Genomic DNA, 21,103 nt, shown 5'->3' on the forward strand with positions numbered 1-21,103 from the left:
AGGTGCGTCTGGCCACACCCACCGGTGACGTCACTCAGCGCGCCTCGCGGGTGACGCCACGTCCGCGCCGCCTTTCTGGTGCTACCTGGCGTCTTTCGCCCTTCAGTGGATCGTGTCTCTCGTCTCCCGTGTGCATTGGCGGTTCCTTTCCAAACCCAGTGCGCCGTAAGGGCTCGGAGCCGCCGCGAGGGCGTCGTAGGTGAGCATTCGCCGGTCCCAGTCCGAGCCGCTGTGTGCGGCCTGGTCTTGCTGTCCTGGGCTGTTCTGGTGTAGGGGAGATGCACGCGCTTCTGCCTGCGCGCGCCGGCCGGGCGGGCGTGGACCTCTTGTTTCCTCGAGTTTCGGATGCTTTCTGTACACGTTTCCCCCGGGGCCGTCTTGGGGCGCTGCGAGAGATGAGGGTCCGGTCTCCCAATTGTGGGTTTCCTTGTAGCGTGTAGATAAAACCTCTACCAGCTTGTCGTGGAAGGTGATAGGTAAATAGAGGCCTCTGTGCTGTGCTGCGGGTCCCTTCTCGCTCGCATATGGGACTTTTCTATGAAGTAGTGTATCTCGTGTTTCCCTACCTGGTGTACCTAAGCCGGGATTTCTGTGATGGCAGTGATTGTATAGTCTTTTGTCTTTAGGGCCTAACATTTGGCAAGGTTTTGTTGTAAGTCACATAACGGATCTTAGGTATTATGTAAAGGATTCGTTTGCATATTGAGAACCATGATATATAACCAGCAAATATCTCGATGTGTAAGTGAAAGAAAAATTGAGACAAAGACAAATTTTAGTTTGTGGAAACAGAGATGACAATAAGTCCCAAGCCAGGATGAGCTATTATTTGATAAGAGATCAGCAGGTTCTCTGTTTTTCAGGTTGCATTTCATATGCTTGTAAGGGTCAGCTTATGATAATATCAGGATTGATTTTAATGTGAGTTTAATGTTTAGTTTGGACTTGTTCAGTTACAAGGTATATAGGTTTATCTAATCTTCCCTTTAGTGAGCTACCTAGCCTGAAGATAGGGGAGCAAGGGGAAAAAGTGGATCAATGGTCAGAATTTTGGGACATGATCAAAGTTGTATAAAAGCACCCTTTAGAACATGTGTGGGTGGAGTCAAGGGAGGTGCAGTTGGAGGTGCCAAAGGAAGGCTGTTAGTAGCAGATTATGATCCTAGAAACATTTGGAAGATGTTTCCTAACTTTGAAAGCATTGAGAAAACTACAGGACTATGTAACTCCAAAAAGTTAAATGAATGAAGAGTGTCAGAATGACAATTTAGAGAAGTCCATTTTCATGCTAAAAGAATTGGGGCATTAGAGAGATTAATGAGTTTGCCTTTTTATCACGCGCATGAAGTGACCATGGAGGCCAGAAGAAGGCATGGGGTTCCCTGAAACTGGAGTTATAGATAGTTGTTATCTGCTGTGTAGGTGTTGGGAACTGAACTCAGGTCCTCTGGAAGAGCAGCCAGTGTTCATTAACCTCTGAGCAGTCTTTCCAGACCTGAACTCGGTAGTTCTTTTAAAAACTCAGATTGCCTTGCTGTGTTTTATCAGTCAGGGTCCAGTAGAGGCCACACAGTATTTCAGCAGGATTATTATGAAGAATTACTTAAACTGCTATAGGAGGAAGAAAAAGAAAAAATGAAAAACAAGCAATTTGGAAGGCAAGCTGAAGGAAGCAGTTCCCATGGGTAGGGAGGAACACTAGGGCAGATGTTGGCATAATCAGGACCTCACACCTCATAGAAAGGCCCTGTAACACTGGGACTCAGACTCAGAATGAGGCTCAGAAACTCAGGATGAAGCCTGGGGCTGGATTTCTGTGTCTGGGGATGCAGCGCGCCTGATTCATGCTCCTACCTCTGGGATGGCAGTGATGAAGCTGGCCCTGGGAGTGCCAGCGTACAGGTTCATGGAGAGGGATGTGGATCATGGCAGCTTTCGGTCATAGCATATGCTATAGTTATCATTTGATGATGTCTCCAGATTTAACATGTTGTAAATTAATCTGCAGATTAGCCCCGTGTAAAGCTAGACGCTTTAGGAAGCGAGAGTGTAGCCATGTATATGCTGGTGTGTTCACATTAAATAGTACTCCCTATTCCGTTAACCACTTCTCTCCTTCCTGAACCCTTCTCAATGTGAGGGTGGCCATTTATCTCTGTTACCGTAGTCCTTTCTCTTTTAGCAGTTAATGTTTCTTTGAGCGAAATTTGTTTTTTTTTTTTTTTCCCTCAGAAATTGCTTCATCATGAGAAATCTGAAGTTGCATCGGACCCTGGAGTTTCGGGACATTCAGGCACCAGGGAAACCTCAGTGTTTCTGTCTGCGAGCCGAGCAGGGCACGGTGCTGATTGGCTCAGAACGTGGACTGACAGAAGTAGATCCTGTGAGAAGAGAAGTAGGTCACTGATGCAGATGCCAGCCCCTGCCTTGGCCCTGCACTTGTCTTCTTTCAAACCTCCTTCTCCACGTTAGTCCCCTTAAGATCCAAAGTAATTCACGTATTCCTGAATAGCTGGTCTCTTTGCTTTGTGTAGGTATGGCTTACTAGATAGAACTTTTATCTCTGCTAATTCTGTAAGCTAAGTTGGCAAAGCTCTGACCATATATTTTATGTGGGTACCTCACATTTCACCCTGTCTATTGTGAATTTATTATAGTGATCGATTAGAAATCTACATGAATATTGTCCATAGAGCTTTTACATTTTATTTATTTTGTGGTGCTGTAATTTGAAACCCCCTACCTGAGCCTTGTAGAGTCTTTTAAACATGTTGGGCTTCTAATCCAAACAGGTTAAAACTTAGAGTTAGTCTTAGGGTTAGAACTGACCATGGATATTCCTGAAAAGTGGATTCTGATGTGTTCCCAAGTATTTCTTGCTGCTCATGCGTTCTATTTAGGTGATTGATTGTTGTTGTACACGTTGTAGAGATGATAGGCACCTGCAAGAGGGGGCTAGACATGTTCAAAAGTAGTAAGAGCCCTGAGTTTGATCTCCCATTGGAAAATAGATGTGACTAAAGGGTGCAGCCATTAGCTGCATTTTTATAGGATATTTTTAAACAGAACATATTTGTTTTTTTTTGTTGTTATTGTTGTTTTGTTTTGTAGAGGGATTTATTAGGTATTTTCCTTGTTAAGACAATAGCATTGCAATCTTTCTAAAATGAAAGTTTTGCGTTTTAATCTAGGGGAAATTCTCGGGAAGTTTATATGTTATAAAAGAATCATTAAGGTCTGAAGAGATGGTCAATGGTTAAGAGTACTGGCAATTCTTAAAGAGAACCCCAGTTCAGTTCCCAGCACCCACTTGGCAGCTTACAACTATCTACAACTCCAGTTCCAGGGAATCCCACACTCTCAACGGGCTTCCTCGGGCACCAGGTACACACATGGTCCACATACATACACGCAGGCAAAATACCCATATACATAAAATAAAAATAAGTAAATCTTATGTATAAGAAGAATTATTAGGAAGATTTTATTTCTGAAACTATGATGACTCTTGAATGTAAACACTGATATGCTTATGCGTATGTTTTGTGAAAGGTGAAGACTGAAATTTCTTTGGTGGCAGAAGGTTTTCTTCCAGAGGATGGAAGTGGCTGCATTGTGGGTATTCAGGACTTGCTGGATCAGGAATCTGTGTGTGTGGCCACTGCCTCTGGGGACGTCATAGTCTGCAATCTCAGCACACAGCAGGTAGGTGTAAGGCCTGGGAGGAGGGGTGCCAAGTACCCTCGGCTGAGTCGGGTATGACATTAAAACATTTAAGTTAAAAATAGTTTAGTCTACTGCATCCATTAATCAGACAGTAAAGTTGGGACCTTAGATTTTAAATTAGAACTTAAAAATTGAATGAAAACTAATTGTTCTTATGGTGTGCTACCTTTTATCTGAATTTCTCAACTAAGAAAGTCTGAATGCTTTAGTTGGGTTATGTTTTCTGATTGGATGATTTTAGAGTCTCATACAAATACTTCAGTAATTCACTGTTGCATGTTCTAAGACTTGAGGGAGCTAGGCTGCAGCTTATTGCTCCTTTACACTAGAATAAGACAGATTCTCTGGATTTCTATCCTCCTTGCTCCCCCTCCCCTTATTCTCCTTACCCCTTTTCTTCCTTTGTTACAGGGTCTTATTGTACATTCCTGGCTGACCTCCAACTCACATAGAGTGTCCTTCATCCACCTCTCTGGCCTGCCTTTCTTACCTTTTTTCCTTTTTCTTTTTTAAATGTATGAATGTTTTCCTTGCGTGTATCTTTGTACATTACAGGCATTCCTGGCCTGCAGAGGCCAGAAAAGGGTATCAGATCTTTTGGAGCTGAAGTTACAAATGATAATGAGCGGCTTTGTGGATGCTGGGAATTGAATTTGGATCCTATGGAAAAGCAGCCACTACTTTTACCCTCTGAGTCATCTTTCCAGCCCCCTCTCTTTAAAAAACAAAAAACAAAACACACACACACACACACACACACACACATTATGATTATGTACATAATGTGAGTGTGTGGTAGTGGCAGTGCCATGGTAGGAGTGGAGGGCAAGTTCCAAGCTTGTGGGAGTCAGCTCTTCTTGTACCATGCAGGTTCTAGGGCTTGAACCCAGATTGTCAGGCTTGTGCAGCAGGCTTTACCCACTGAGCTGCTATTTTTACCTTCTTAATCATGTAATTTCCCCATCCTTTTTAAATACCTCTTCCAAACTGGGCATGGTGTTTCATGCTCACAGTCCCAGCACTTAGAAAGCTGAGGCAGGTGGATTGCCATTATTTCAAGGCTAGTTTTGCTACATAGTTCCATGCTAACAATGACAGTGTGTCTGATTACCCCAGTAGCCTGGTCTCTTTAGCCCCACTTGTGTCCCAGGAGTTGTAGTGTTACTAACAGTGGGATAATAATTGCAGCTTATAATTAGTAAAGACTTAGATTATCGCAAGCCCTTGCTACATTCTTTTTTTTTTTTTTTTTTTTTATTATATATAAGTACACTGCAGCTGTCTTCAGACACTCCAGAAGAGGGCGCCAGATCTCATTACGGATGGTTGTGAGCCACCATGTGGTTGCTGGGATTTGAACCTCGGACCTTCGGAAGAGCAGTCGGGTGCTCTTACCCACTAAGCCATCTCACCAGCCCCCTACATTCTTTTTTTTAACGCAAACTTTTATTTACTCCCTACTATGCTCTTGTTAGGTAGCTTGTCCTTTCTCATGTTTAGAAGTGCTTGAGGCTTAGAAAGCTTAAGTAGCTCTGTCAAGTTCCCAGATGGAGCTCGACCGTCACAGTCTGTGGCACCTTCACTCCTCAGCATTTCTTTGAATGTGTTAACAAACTTTACTCTTCATTCATGCTGAGAATTGTCAAAGTCTATCATATATAAGTTAACTGGTATTGCTCACATTTAAAAGTTAGAATTTTCCATCCAAATTGTCTCCTGATTCTTGAGCCAGCCCTAGTCCATTTTATCTCCCATTTGTGGCTTCTCACTGTCACAAGACAGAATCCATGTCCTTGTTGCCTGATAAGACCAGTCGATGTTCCCCAAATACCCTTTCACCTTTGTCCTCATGCCATGTTTGTGTGTTCCTCAGGATCTCCTTGCCTTTGAGTTTTAATCCTTCTTTAAGCCTTGGAGCCTCCACGTTGGTTCCTCGATGGTTCTCTCCTGGCCCTACTGCTGACCTTTGAGACCTTCACAGAACTCCCCAAGCCTTTGCTTGTTCTACGACTCACTTCATTTCCCAGGGACCTTACTAGTAACTAAGTCTTTCATAGAGTCATTGTTTTATGTCCTCCTGTTTACTACGCTAATTTTGCATCTCCTGCCTCAACAGTTGTTCCAGAAAGCAGCCTGGTAGATCTGCCACCTTTGTGTGTTTAAGTTTTGATTGTTTGATGGAGTCCATAGTAAACCTTTATTGAGAAAATGGTGTTCTCAATCCCTTTTGGTTTTCTCTGATGCAGCTGGAATGTGTTGGGAGTGTGGCCAGTGGTATCTCTGTCATGAGCTGGAGTCCTGATCAAGAACTGCTGCTTCTTGCCACAGGTAAGCTTTGCACTGGTGCCTAACTGACTTTGTAAAACTTGCTCCTAATTCATATAGACTTCTCAAGTTTCACAAGTCTTGGAATGATCATAGCTGACTGTAATGTTAAGGTAGTGTATTCTTAACGCTTGCCTCGCTGTTAGCACCCTGAGTTGTTTGTGCAGCTTTGTGGTCTTTGGGAATGAGAGTGGGGTTGGAGAGCTGAGGAATCTGCTGAGTTTGGCAGTCAGTGTGAGCAGGGCTTGCCTTAACCTACTCTAAGACCAGGGTGTGTGTGTGTGTGTGTGTGTGTGTGTGTGTGTGTGTGTGTGAGAGAGAGAGAGAGAGAGAGAGAGAGAGAGAGAGAGAGAGAGAGAGAGAGAATGTTGCAGTTGAGTTTAAAGCTCTAAGTCACACTCATGGGCCTCTTTCCATCCTCTGAGACACCTTCACAGAACCTTTCTAGAGCCTCTTGACTCTCCTTGCTCTGAGACTCATTGACTAATTTGGGACCTCTGTAATAACTCCAGGCAGTGGGTGTGGATGCGGAGATCATAGGACAGCCTGCAGGAGTCTGCACTGGGCAGCTTTAGGCATCAAGCTCTGTTGTCCAATAAACACGTTCCTCACAGCTCTTCTATACGCCTGGTTTCCTTTTCCCCTGAGATGCTTTATTCCAGATGAATTCAGTTTATAGCTATAGAAATGTCTTAGAAAACTAGCAATCTTTAAAGCAGTAGAGGAGGGCCCTGGGGACTTTGATGTTGAATTTATGCAGTCAGTAGCTAAGGAAAAGCATCTGGAGGCTGGCCTGCTCGGAGCTTGTGTTTCAGGGCATTATGTGTGCATGCATCTGTCTACCTCTTCTACCTGGGGCTCCTTGTTCTGGCTCAGTGGCTTCTGGTGCCCCAGCCAATGGGAATGACTGATTTGTTACATGAACTCCTAAGCTCAACAGACCCTGATTATGATGACAAAAGACTTTGAAGTGATCGCAGAGGAGCAGATCCACCAGGATGATTTTGGAGAAGGTAAGCGTTTCTTGGAAACATTCTGTGACCCGTTTTACCCATTTTCTTACTCATAACATTCGTTGTCATAAGCCGAAAGTTCATCTCAGTTCTTTACAGACATGCCACTAATCTCCCTTCAGCTCTGACAGGAAGCTTTCTCGGTGTTCTGGTGAATGGAGATCTCTCCATGAGGTCTCCTGGATATCACTAGAATTACAGGGAAAGAATTAGTGAGGTTAGAATAAGGGGAGCATGTTTAGAGTACAGTGTATTAGTGGGCCACAAGAAAGGAGTAGGGGCAGTTAGAAGGCAGTGTTCTTTTCCTTCCAGCTAGGCTAGATCAGTTTTAGATCAACTAGAGTTTTGTTTTGTTGGGTTTTTTTTTTTTTTTCTTTTTTTTAAAACCTTGCAGTAAATTAGAGGAAAGATAGTTTAAGTTTGTGCTTTAAGTTTCTTTGTGAGGGCAGACATAGGCTCCAGTGTGCAAATCCCTGCTGTGAGCCCATCACTCACTATCGGGTCTGACTGGGAGGGAAACTTCTCTTATTTAACTCTGGTCCTCTGGTCCTCTTGGGGACCCATCGGAGAAGCTCAAGGCTGAGGGCAGCAGTAGCCACCACACTTCATGTGTGGTGGCAGAGTGTCCTTGGAGGGTGTATCGCACTTGGACATGCATCATGCAAGCAGACTAGAAATGGCTGTGTTGAGCCATAATTTATTGAATTGTAGGTAGTCTGCTTCAGAATTAGTGGCAAGAGGGAAGTCTTGGTCCTGGATAGTGTCAGGACCATCTTTCTGTTGCCTCCTGTGGATGAATGCCATGTCTGCCTCTAGGAGCAGAAAGTCTGTGCTGGCTCTGGATCATTGCCACTGTATTTTGTATAAGAGAAGTAGTGTAGCTTAGGGAGAGCAGCCGAGAGTGCAGGAAGCCTGTGTTCTGGTTTTGGGCACTGTTACTGTGGGATTTCAGAGAAGTCTACACCAGGAACTGTATTTGGTGACGTAAAGCCCCTTTCACCACCAGCAGAAAGCTTAGCTGGTTGGTTTAAAGCCAAAAATCAGAACTGCATTCCTGGCTATTATCTTGAGTTATGTGCTTTGTGGACACGTTTTAGAAACTCTTCATATTTGTTCAGATTTCTGACTTGAGTCAGGCTTTCCAGGGAAAGGGCCTTTCACGTCCTGCTGGGACCATTGCTGCAGGTCATTTGGAGGCCCAGTTTGTAACCTAACGGCTGATGCTCAGCTTCCTGAGTTGTCAGTGACTGTCTTCATGAAGAATGAATGAAAGTGCTTTGATTTCAGTTCCTCTGCTTATTATTTGTCTTCTTGTTCTTGAAAAACTGTAGGCAAGTTTGTCACTGTTGGATGGGGCAGTAAGCAGACGCAGTTCCACGGCTCAGAAGGCAGGCCAACAGCCTTTCCAGTGCAGTTGGTAAGGCGGGATGATGTGCGCTCAGTTCTGCATGTGCTGGAGCACTGCCTGACTAGTGTATCTCTTCTATTGTCTTAAGGTGGTAGCTGATAGGTGTCCTCAGGAAGTGAGTCACCCATGAGAGATAGTTTTTTTTCTTATGGACCGCGCCCAGTCTCATTTATTGTCCAGTAGTCTACAGTAACTTTTGCTCATTACTTTCATTTATCCTAAAGGCCTGGTCTTGACTCAGAAGTTGTCAGTTTCAGAAAAGGGTAGAAACCCATTGCATATTCAGAAGCAGTACTCATAGGAATGATCTTGTATCTGGTATCTGGCTATGGTGTTTTGATGCACTACTGGCGCCTTGCTGGGCTCAGTAAAGTTGTTTTATGTTTTCTTGCTTTCTTGAATAAGTTCTCTCACTAATTAAAACATAAGAATTTACACATGCTGCAGTCTGTGTGAGACATAGTCTGCAAGATGAGAATCCCACGGTAGACTAAAGTACAGATAGCACCAAAGTCCAACGTGGTGAACCAATGAGTTTTATTGGGTTTCATACAAGATTATGGGTAAGGGGTACTTACAGGAGCAGAAATGACTCAGAGATAGCTGCATTACCAAGGTGCACCCCAGCATGCATGATAGCTCACAAAAGCTGGGAAACCAGGAACACACTGGAGAGTCAGCAGGTAGCTCAACATGTTGGAGAGCATCCATTCCAAGTGAATCTAGTCTGAACCTCTTCTAGGCAGCCCAGCTGCTTTCTGATTTCCCAGGCAGCTGGGCTGCTCTCAGAATCTTCTTTGTAGCTTGGCTTATTTGAGAGAGACTCTCAGCTTTTACTGCTTACCCGTCAGGGAGGGGGTCTAGTGAATCTGATAATTTTCAGGGACTTCCTGAAGCTATTTTGAGTTTTTACCTTCCTGCTGAAGGCGCTTCCCTATAAGAAGAATTATTTCTTTCTGGAGGAAATAGTTACACAACAACCTTTCACTAGAGGAAGTATGTGTTGTATGCCAAAGAACAGTATCTTAGTAAGCTGCAGTATAGTCTAGCCAGCCTAGTCTGTGGCTGAGCAGAGCTAGCAGTGTTTTGCAGTGGAGCAACCACTGGAATGTGGAGTGTGCTCTGGTGCTCCCCTTTCTCCCACCCATCACCCATAGGCTTAGCTGCTTCCTGGCTCTGGATTGGGATGCAGGAGGCACTGGAGACCCTTCTTTGGCCTGCTGCAGAGGGCAGAACTGCTTTACCTGAGTGCTGCTGCAGCTACTGCTTCTGGCCCTTCTCTACCCACTTTCCCCAGTGTCTTTATTCTATGTCCTGTCCTGAAATAGGGCTGTTTACATTTGGACAGACGCTTGTTTCCTTGTCATAGATCCCTAACCTATTCCTTAGCTTATTACATTTAATACCTGTATTTGTAGCATTTCTAGTGTGCAAAGAAGGAAGGCTGTGCTTATTTTATTTTTAAGTTATTCTTGATGTCTAGGACTAAGAGCCCTTCTAGAAGGGTCCCTGGAGAGTCTCTGATGCTGGTTTTGTATAGCTTCAGCATTATATAGAAGATGAGTATTTGGTGGCCAGGGGTTGTTTGATGTGGGAGAGTTGATTCCCTAGTAACACTGGTGTTTCTCTTCAGCCTGAGAATGCCTTGCCCTGGGACGACCACAGACCACACATTACCTGGCGTGGGGATGGGCAATATTTTGCTGTGAGTGTTGTTTGTCGACAAACAGGTATGGAAATAAATTAAACTTAAAAATTTACCTACATTAAAATCTGGAGAAGTTTTTTTCCTTGAGTAGACTACACAACTATAACCTGTAAAGAATTAGAGATGCCGCCAGGATCTGGAGTGGAAAGAAGTGCTGCTTTAGATGTTAATGACTTCGGAATTAAAAGAATGCTTTGAGGCTGTCTGGTCACTAAATGCAGATTTGACTGGTCGGGAGGTAGTATGTGAGAGTTACCATAGTATTTTAAGTGCTGTGTCTGTTTACCTCCTTTGCAGAGGCTCGGAAGATCCGAGTATGGAACCGAGAGTTTGCCTTGCAGTCAACCAGTGAGTCTGTGCCAGGACTGGGGCCCGCCCTGGCTTGGAAGTGAGTGAGCATAAAAGTCTGGGACTCTTCCTGCTTTCCCTCCCGAATTCACCTAGATCCTGGATTCTTCATAGATTCCCTTTTTCTAAGACCTGATACAGGTTGCATCTCTAATTCTTTAAAGGTTATGGTTGTACATAAGGCTGTTGTGGGAAACAGAAGGGAGTGTGACTGTTAAAAGTCCTAGTGTTTGATGCTCTGTTGGACAAAGGGATTTCTGTGAGACAGGGTAAAAGGTGCTTTCCTCCAGACAGATTCCCATAGCAGGTGGTCTGCTGGCTAAGAAACCTGCAGGCTACATTCTGCATCTGCCTTCTCTTTGCTTCTTTGATTCACTGCTCTGTGCAGACCACAACTTACCTGTCATTTAACTGCACATAGAGACAAAGAGAATAAATGGCCCTATCACAGCAGCAGCTGTTATATGCAGTGCCAGTAGCCTCTAGGTTGCATACTTCTTGCTTGCCACCAGTGTTAGTAGGACTGGGTGTTGCCTAGGTGTTTGAATTAACAGGTTGGGGAGAATAGGAATGAGGCAGGTGGATGATATAGATGACGTTTCAGGAGAAAACATTAGCATCTCTTCCCAACATTTGTGAAGTTATAACTGAAACGAAGAGAATTACTGAGAATATTATGCTTGAAATGTTGTAGGAAAATGTAGTTTGTTTTTAATAGTTCAGTTGCAGTTGAAATCAGAAAACCTGCAAATGGTGCCTTGGAACTAGTTAGGAAGGGACATCTTTTTCTCTTACATGCTGGGTTGAACTACTTGCCAGTACTAGTAAACAAATGGTGGGCTTAACACTTCCTTGGAACCAACATCACAGACAACAATATGCACACAACAAATACCACACACACACACACACACACACACACACACACACACACCCCTACCTTACTGGAAAAAAGGATTTCAATTAAATTTTTCTTCTGGGGAAAAAAAAATAAAATCTCTTGTCTAAATCTCTGGGCCTGCAGGATGAGCGTTTTTGACTATTCTAACTTAGGTTCTGCTTTAAGACCCTCAGGCAGTTTGATTGCGTCTACTCAAGATAAACCCAACCAGCAAGATGTTGTGTTTTTTGAGAAAAATGGACTTCTTCATGGGCATTTTACACTTCCTTTCTTAAAAGATGAAGTTAAGGTAGGGGTCGGAGTTCTTTGTCATCCAATTAGAGTGCTTTCCTTAGTTGCAGAAGTTTGTGTCTCACAGAGGTTGGCAACAGACGCTACCACCGGGTGGAAAGGCTGGCTTCTGACTCTCAGAGCAGAGAATAGAAATGCTGCTCTTGCTGTTTGCTCTAGTGACTAACTTTCCTGATGTTCGATATTTAAACATGAAGCAGCTTATGTGCCATTGAAGTCCTGGGCGGAGACACAGGAAATCTTTAATTCTGTGTAAAATTATTTAGGATAATGTTTCTTGTGTAAAATTTTAAGTGTTTGTTTTATGGAACCATTTTTCTTATTTATATTGTACCTTAATTAATATTAAGTGTTAATATAATATATAAAATTAAGATAATGTATTTTATATAATAATATCTAATAGTCAGATTTCTTGATTTTTCTAAAAATTATTTTGCTTTGTGTTACATTTGTATATAAATCTTTAAGCACAATGCATGTTTTAAGTCCTTTTTAAAGTACCAATTTTGCAGATTGGTTTAACAACTAGAAATTAGTGACATAAGCTGGAGATCAGCTCCAGGGTTATTTGGTTTATGGGTGCAGGGAATTCAGCTATCCTCAAGAGTCTGAAGTAGACAGCCAACTGAAGGTCAGTGTGACTTTTGTCCCTACCAGGTAAATGACTTGCTGTGGAATGCAGATTCCTCAGTGCTTGCTGTATGGCTAGAAGACCTCCCAAAGGAAGACAGTGCCACTCTGAAAAGCTATGGTATGACAGTTTGTGGGGTTTCCCTTCTCCTTCCTCAGGCCTTCGGTGAAAACACTGTAGCTGAAGTAGGTGGATGCTGGTGGGGAAGGGGTAGGTTTGGATCTCTGAGGGTTTCAGTCATGAACTATGCAGAGTTCTCTAGGGAAGCAGAACCAGTAGGATATAGATACAGGAGGGGAGAAGAAGTTGTGGCTGGCACTGTGTTAAGGAGTTGGCTCATGTGCGTGTCAGGTGGCACATTTGAAATTTCTACGGCAGGCTGTAAGTTCAGGTGGGATTTTTGTGTGGTGGTATTGAGACTGTTCTTTCTCTCCTGGAACCCTGGCTCTGCTTTTAAGGCTTTCATGCATCATGGTAATCATTTCATTTAAAGGCTCTGAGAGCAGCATCTAGCAGAGCAGAGACACCCTGAAACCACAGTCATCAGTGCAGAAAATGAAAGTGTAGAAGTGAGTGGATTTCGGTTTCCCATGAGAAGGGCTCTTGTAGGTTTTATGATCTGTCGGTGTGTATCTTTGAGTATGCACTTAGGATTATGTCTGTTGTCTCTTCTTTCTTTGTTACCTCCAGGTAACTAGCCCAGGTCTTAGTCTTACTAGGCAAGCCTTCTGTCACTAAGCCAACCCCCAGCCCTGCTTAAGGTTTTAAGGAAGAAGTAAAGTAATGAGGAGGGGGGTAGCTCTAATACTAATGCAATATATAATGTTTCCTTAGGCCTGGCTGGTCTCAAACTCCCAGAGATCTGCCTGTCTCGGCCTCCAGAGTGCTGGGATTGGAGTTGTGTCCCACCATGTCTGGCTGATACATGCTGCGTTTTGTTTTGTTTTGATATTGTATTTTAATTACAGCATTTCTCCCTGTCTTTCTTACCCCCATTGATACAGACTGGTTTTTTGTTTGTTTGTTTGTTTGTTTTTTTGGTTCTAAGTGTTTTTCAAATTCATTAATCAGTAGAACTTTTAAATCTGGAAAATATTGAATAGTTTGTTCATTCATTCATTCACTTTAATAATTCTTAACCTGGCTAAACCTTTAATAAAAATAATGAAACACAGGCTTCATCTCAGAATCGGATTCATTGTTTTGGGATAATATATGTATATGTATGTGTATGTGTGTGTGTGTGTGTGTGTGTGTGTGTGTGTGTGTGTATATATATATATATATATATATATATATATGTATATATATAAAATAGCTATTTTAGGTTGTGTTCAGGATTTAATCAGGGCCTTATAAAAATTACCAAACCAAACAGGCCCAAACTTCCCGGTGGTTTTAATATGCAACCACTCAAATACCAGTGATTAATATATAGAATGCATTGACTGTAACAGACACAGGATAACAAAAGTATATATGAGTTCTCACAGTGCCAGCCAATGGCCACACAGATATAATGTAATATTGTGATTCAAGGGCTAGGTGTGATTTTCTGTGATCACAGTAAGTTAGGCATTAGTGGGGAAGTTAAATTATTTCATGGAGTTAAAAATCTTAATTTATATGTGTTTTCTATTGATAAAGTCCACTTGGGCATAGTTGGGATGGTTGAGGGTGTGTGTATTAATCTCCAGGCAGCTGAGTATTGTTTATTACGGGATAGCCTGGGACAAAACTGCTTGCAAAGAACCCACAATAAGACAGGTATCTTATGCCCAGCTTACCACAGAGTCCTTGGTGCAGTCATATGCACAGAAGGACATTGTTCACAGCAGACTACATGTTAGGCCCTGTCTGTGTGAGGAGCCTTTGTAATGCTTGCACTAGATGAGACCTATGGATGTTGGATGTCACATTTCTCAGGCTGTTCCTCCCATGTCGAGCATAGCTGTGCATTTAGTCTGGTTATCTTCTGCCCAACTTTGCATGCAGGAAACATGGTGAAATACTTCTTAGCTTTCATAAGCACAAATTTAAGGTAGAGGTGAAAATAAACGTGCTTCTGACATATTGGTATGTGACATTTTGTCTTCATAGGAAATTCACATCTTTTTGTTTTGTTTTGTTTGTGGTTTTTCGAGACGGTTTCTCTGTATAGCCCTGGCTGTCCTGGAACTCACTTTGTAGACCAGGCTGGCCTCGAACTCAGAAATCCGCCTGCCTCTGCCTCCCGAGTGCTGGGATTAAAGGCGTGCGCCACCACGCCCGGCTGAAATTCACATCTTTTGACATTGATTATTATACAATTAATATTTTAGGGAGACCAAAAAAGAAGAAAAATTCTTGAAAAAATATAAAAATTGCACCTGTTCCCCTTTTGCAAATGGTCTGCAGCTTGGTCTCCAGTCTCTGATGGCCTTTCCTTCCCTTCCCTCCACACACAGTCCAGCTCTGGACGGTGGGGAACTATCACTGGTATCTGAAGCAAAGCCTGCCCTTCAGCACCACTGGGAAGAACCAGATTGTGTCTCTGCTGTGGGACCCGGTGACACCGTGTCGACTCCATGTTCTCTGTCAGGGCTGGCGGTATCTATGCTGTGACTGGCACTGGACCACTGATCGGAGCTCTGGGAATAGTGCCAATGACTTGGCAAATGTGGCTGTTATTGATGGAAGTAAGTTGCTGTGAAGTGTGTCCATGAACATGCAGGTCTTGACCCAGTGCCTGCAGATAGGCTGGTTTAATCAGAACAGTGAATAAATCTTCATTTTGGTTGTTTGGTTTGTTTGATGTCTTTGATGATTGGAAGCGTCATTGTATAGAATATGTACTGTACTGAAAACCCCAGTTCCACCCCACCCCAACTCCCTATTGAACTTTATTTATAGTCTTACACATTGACTAATCTATCTGGCCTTCGAACTTGAAGACTGGCACTTTTCTCCTTTTGCAGGGAAAAGTGGAGCCATGATAGAGTAGTGGGGTCTGTTAGACTTGTGTTGACTGTACACTCCACAGTGTGGCTTTGTGTTTTGTTTAAGGACTATAAAGTACCTCATTTTTCAGGATGCTTAGTTAAATCCTAGACATTTACCTCTCTTGTGAGGACGATTGGTGTTTTTAATTAGGTGTAGGATCAGTGGTGGGGCGATAGATTGCAGAATGAAATAGCCAGAGATAGTTTGCTGATAGCCGATAGATGCTCTTGGCGCTCAGTGTTCTGTGCAGTGCTTTTAATACTGACTCCTGTAATCATGTTCTGTACAGAGAATTTAGTCACACCTTAATTATTAATTTATATATAGAAAAGTGCTTTTTAAATGTGTGTGTTGGAGGTCTTTTTTAGGTGGAGTTTTGGCATATATCCTGGTAGTCCTTTATAGATCAGCCTTCTTGAACTCATGGTAGCCCTCCTGCCTCAGCCTCCTAATTGCAGCCCTTACGTTTTGGCTATCCTAGTTTAAGTCTCTCTTCCTTACAAACCCAGGTTTAAAGCTGAAACTTTGACCTCTTTGTCTTTTTGCCCCAATCCCTGGCACCTGAACCTTCCAAGTGCACTGTAGGTGTAGGGGCCACATTAGCTACGTGCACACAGAGATCCTCATGCCTGTACTGTTTTTAAATTTATTAATGAGGAAATACCAGAAGTGATTTTGAAGAGCTATGCTTACTGCCTGCTTTTCACATTGAATACCTGCATTGGCTAATCCTCCTTTTCATTGTGTAGACAGGGTGTTGGTAACAGTCTTCCGGCAGACCGTGGTCCCACCTCCCATGTGTACCTACCGGCTGCTGATACCACATCCAGTGAATCAAGTCATATTCTCTGCTCACCTTGGAAATGACCTTGCTGTCCTCGACGCCAGTAACCAGATTTCTGTCTACAAGTGTGGTAAGTGGAAACAGTGATCCAGGAGCTCAGTCAGTCCCTGTTCCCAAACAGAAGCAAGTCACAATGTGGTGTCATCTCAGAGCCAGTGTTTGTCAATTCAAAAGTCCAATTTGATTTCGTCATAATATTTAATTGGCCTTCATTTTCTATACATTTCGCTCTGCCTTGATGATCCTGAAGAGTCCATTACTTAAGAAGGACATTCAGCTCTTGAGATAGCATGGCATCGTCCTGCTTTCTCCTTACTTTGCACACAATTGCACACAATCTTAGGACTCTCCTAGGAGTGTTCTGAGCCTTTTCCTGCTGTATAGAGGCATGTACATGTGGCCACAAATATTCCTGTGTCCTGGAAAATAGGACATTTAGTGTTTTTTGTGAGACTCTGTGGTTGTATCCTGACAGTTGTAACTTTGTTTCAAATACCTGTTGGCATTTCAGTGAGGACAAGCCTCCATAGCTGCTAAGAGAATAACAGAGTTAATTAATTCACAGTAGAGTTCCTACTTTCACACCAGGCCTTCTTAAGCAAACAGCCTGCTTTTCATAGGAATTCTCTGGACAGATCACCAGCTCCTCTGATTTCGGTTCCACATGGTACAGTGCTATTTTAGTCTTTTTCCATGTGTGAAACCAGCTTTCAAATCAGTAATGCTCGCATGTTCATTGTTGAGTCACATGGTATGTCGTCTGGCAAGTGTTGTGCAGCAAGGTTGGTATAGCATAACATAGGAAGACTGTGAGTAGGATGGTAGACTGTTGGGGGCGGGTGTCCCAAGGAAGGCTTCTCTGTGTTTGACCACATTCCTGCTGAGAATCTGAGAGGGAGACCACACGTGTGGCTAGGAGTATTCCAAGCATTCAGAAGCAGCTATAGTGATGTCTTTTGTTGCATTTTGAAACAGCTAGACAGCCAATGACTGTAGGAAGACAAAGGAGGAGAGAGGGGTGGGTGGGGCATAGGGATGACAGAGAATAGCTCTTTCAGGGTCTTGAAGGTCCTTGTTCTGAATGAGGTAGTTGTCATTAAAGAGTTGGAACAGGGTGCAATGTTCTGGCTATTTTAGAGGATTATAGTACCTGCTGTGTCAGGAAACTAGATCTACAGTGAAAAAGAGTGGTGCCCCACCCCGCAAGACAGGGTTTCTCATGTAGCCTAGGCTGTTCTGGAATTCCTTTTTTTAAAATTATTTTGAATTGGTATGTTCGTATGTATGTATGTTTGTATGTATGTATGTGAGTACACTGTAGCTGTCTTCAGACACACCAGAAGAGGACATTGGATCCCATTACAGATGGTTGTAAGCCATCAATCATATGATTCCTGGGGATTGAACTAAGGACCGCTGAGCCATCTCTCCAGGCCTATGGAATTCACTCTGTAGATGAGGCTGGCCTCAAACTCACAGCGATGTGACTACTTCTCTCAAGCTCTGATATCAAAGTTGTGTACCACCACTGCCCAGCAAAACTATCTTAGGAATACTAAGAACTGTGGAGATGTGAAGCTGCAGAAAGATGGCTGGGGATATTGGAGACTATCTGTAGTGTGGGGAAGACAGTCCCTCCCTCTGGCCCTGCTGAAGGGTTGTTTTTATTAGTGAAAACTGGGTTGACATGGTATTAATAGGGAGCAGGTTTTGATTGAGCCTGAAAAGTATGTATGTGGAGATTCAGGAATGAGGTTGAAATGTCATTATAGTTTAGATTACTTCATTTGTCTTCAAAAATCCACTTGTTGCAAGACCCTACATTCTTGGCATTAGGGGAACTAGTTTGCAATGATATATTTCCATTTTTTGTTTTCTAGGTGATAAGGCAAACATGGATTCCACAGTGAAACTAGGAGCCGTGGGTGGAAATGGATTTAAAGTCCCTCTTACAACACCTCATTTGGAAAAGAGATACTCGTAAGTGCCTAAATAGTTTGAGTCTCTGGGAATGGAGCTAGGTATCATTTGTCCTGGATTCATCCAGCCTTTACTGTGGGGACTGTGAAGTAGGAACACCAGCGGAGCTTGGCAGGGAGGCTTCGTTTACTGTGTACCCTGTATTCCAGTGGCAAGGAAGGTAGGGTCACGTCCCATCCTAGGCTCTTATGCCCACAGCAACCTTGTTATCTAGGGAGACTCCCATGGGAAGATGGATATAAAGACAGTAAGGCACAGGACTTTGTGGCCCTTACATACATGGCATGTCCATGTTGATAGTATGTGGCCCTTACATACATGGCATGTCCATGTTGATAGTATGTGGATGACCCAAGTCAGTTTATCTTGGTCTCATTCCAGATCAAAGAATTCCTGAGTGTTAGAATTTTAGACTCAGCATTGAAATCAGAGTGTACTCTGTCTTGGAAACAGCAGTGCAAATGGCTGAGTGTGATTAATGCCATTGGAGGCATTTGCAGATCCTAAGTATTGGCTTCAGAACACCACCAAATAAGAGGGCAGAATTAGAAGATATGTAACAGTTTGCCCAGGATCCTGGACCTGCTACCTGCAGAACCCAGAATTTGATGCTATTAAGTTTGGTCTGCTCCTGTTCTTAATCACTACGGACACTTGTTACAATATTAATAGGAACAAGTACAAGTAACAATGTAGAAATGGTTTCTTAGATATGTGTCATATATTTAATAAATACATACTTTTCAAACAAGCATATGCTTTGGTGCCGCATATAGAATGCTAATTAAGGTTGTTTGTTCATTTGTTTTTGTTTGGTTTTGTTGGTTTTGTTTTGTTTTTTCAAGACAGGGTTTTTCCTCTGTAGTCCTGGCTGTCCTGGTACTCGCTTTGTAGACTAAGCTGGCCTCAAACTCACAGAAATTCGCCTGTTTCTGCCTCCTGAGCACTAGGATTAAAGGTGTGCATACTGTGTCACATGATAAGTTTTAAAAGTGTTTCTATTCCTTCATTTTATGCTATATCAGGCAGTTTTCAAACTACTGCAGTAACTTCTTGAGACCTGTGAACTTAAGAAGGAAAAGTCTATTTTGCCTCCAGTTTTTGAGGTTTTAATAACCTGTTGGCCCCATTGCTTTGGCACGGGGCTTCAGGATTATAGTACATGATAGAGTCCCACTCACCACATGCTTGCTGTGGGTAAAGAACTTACTAGGCTCCTCGCCTCTTTGAGTGAGGTTATTCTAGTGACCTAAACCTCGACTTCCTATCACTCCACTCATTACAGTAGTCCAGAGGTTAGAGACCAAGCCCTGACCTGTGGGCCTTGGGAGGAGTTCTCCAGATCCAAATTTACCAGTTTGACATCACTAGACAGAGATTCAGTTCAGATTAAGAGTAAGGCAGTTTAGAACAGGGTGCCTTCTTCAATTCATGACCCCTTTTCTACTAAGTAGCTTCTAGGTGACTGTGGGTATATAAGTAGATAAAATAGTGTTCAAATTAAAGATTAACTGATAACTATAAACTTATTTTAAAGCAATTTCTTGGAGCTGGTGAGGTAGCTTAGCTAGCAAAGTGTTGGCTTGCAGGCATGAGGACCTGAGTTTGGTCCAGGCTTGGAGGCATGTATGTGCATTTAATCCTAGTGCTGGGGAGGTGAGAAGGTGAGAGGGTCTGTTCTGATTGGGAGCTGGACGCCAGTGAGAGACCTGACTCATAGGAGGTGAATGGTATTGTTGAGGATGACACATAAAAATAGCAGCCCCGCCAGGCGTGGTGGCACACGCCTTTAATCCCAGCATTTGGGAGGCAGAGGCAGGCGGATTTCTGAGTTCAAGGCCACCCTGGTCCACAAAGTGAGTTCCAGGACAGCCAGGGCTACACAGAGAAACCCTGTCTTGAAAAACCAAACCAACCAACCAAACAAACAAATAGTAGCCCAAGTTCTTTGGTATACATAGAATCTTACCACTTCTTTTCTCCCTCCCTCCCTTCCTTTTTTCTATCTTACCCCTTCGTTCATTCATTCATTCATTTATTTTTGTGGTTCTCACATGCAGTATTGTGACCCCATGGGATCCTAACCCACAGTTTACACAGATTTTAAAAAATGAAGAGGAGGAAAACCTAGTCATTCAGAACAGGTGTCCTAAGTACACAGGTCTTCTTCATCTTGATCCTTGGGAAAGAACTGGTTGGCATTGGGAGGGAGAGAGCTGCTGAGAACCAGAGCCGGGATGCCTGTGTGCTGCGGACTCTGGCCAAGCTGTGTGCAGTGGGGACGGTGTTGAGGGAGAGTTGGCTGAGCAGGCAGATCCTGCTCTGGACCAGCTCTTTGAGTGGCTACTGATGATTTGCCATTGGACCCCAAGGATAGGATTTTCCTTCATTCAATGACAAAATGATGCCCAGATCAGGTACGTGTTAGAAGCAAGGAGGCTGTCCCTCCCTTAGTAGTTGTTTTCATGAGAGGTACCTAGTGAAGGGCCCCTCTCCTGAGGCTGACCTCTGCTGGCATCTGGTTTGAGTGTTGGTTATTGGTGTCTTGGGAGGGCGCTGTGGTTCATTCTCTTAGGCACAAGAGTGGAAAGTTTTCTTACGTTGTTAATTTCAGAAAGATACTCTTCAAATCTAAAGATCTTAGGGTATGAGAAGGTTGACTTAAAACAATCTGTTGTTCTCCAGTCAGACAAACATTGTTTGGGAGGGTTCTGGTATTTGGTATTAGCATGTTTTTTTCTTTATTCTTGAGACTTTCATGCATGCATCCAATGACATATAATCATCTATCCCCCATTTCCCTTCTCCGACTCCTGCCTTGCCTTTCTCACCCCGAACTTAATCCTCCTATCTCTTTTTTTGTAAATAACTTCCTAAGTCCAGTTAGTGCTGTACATAGATGTGTGAGTATGGAGCCATTCACTGGAACGTGGGGTTCCTTCC

The 21,103-nt window shown here is 43.2% G+C and overlaps 1 protein-coding gene across 2 annotated transcripts in view; it reads left to right on the forward strand.

Moving 5' to 3' along the window:
• The first annotated feature begins 31 nt into the window (after nt 1-31).
• Nucleotides 32-21,103, forward strand: part of Elp1 (elongator acetyltransferase complex subunit 1) — a 52,761-nt gene continuing 31,689 nt past the window's right edge. Inside the window, exons 1-13 of one of the 2 annotated variants that reach the window (XM_085839277.1) lie at nt 32-199; nt 2,233-2,395; nt 3,553-3,705; nt 5,973-6,054; nt 6,984-7,064; nt 8,396-8,481; nt 10,106-10,202; nt 10,478-10,568; nt 11,595-11,718; nt 12,381-12,474; nt 14,802-15,032; nt 16,086-16,250; nt 18,061-18,160. In XM_085839277.1, coding sequence (XP_085695403.1) covers nt 2,246-2,395; nt 3,553-3,705; nt 5,973-6,054; nt 6,984-7,064; nt 8,396-8,481; nt 10,106-10,202; nt 10,478-10,568; nt 11,595-11,718; nt 12,381-12,474; nt 14,802-15,032; nt 16,086-16,250; nt 18,061-18,160 — 1,454 coding nt within the window. In that variant the 5' untranslated portion in view covers nt 32-199; nt 2,233-2,245. The remainder of the gene's footprint in view (nt 200-2,232; nt 2,396-3,552; nt 3,706-5,972; nt 6,055-6,983; nt 7,065-8,395; nt 8,482-10,105; nt 10,203-10,477; nt 10,569-11,594; nt 11,719-12,380; nt 12,475-14,801; nt 15,033-16,085; nt 16,251-18,060; nt 18,161-21,103) is intronic. The other variant, XM_085839276.1, reaches the window with a different exon arrangement.

This window comes from Mus caroli, unplaced genomic scaffold (assembly GCF_978045245.1).
Source record: "Mus caroli unplaced genomic scaffold, Mus_caroli_1 scaffold_6, whole genome shotgun sequence".
In the NCBI taxonomy this organism is placed as follows: domain Eukaryota; kingdom Metazoa; phylum Chordata; class Mammalia; order Rodentia; family Muridae; genus Mus; species Mus caroli.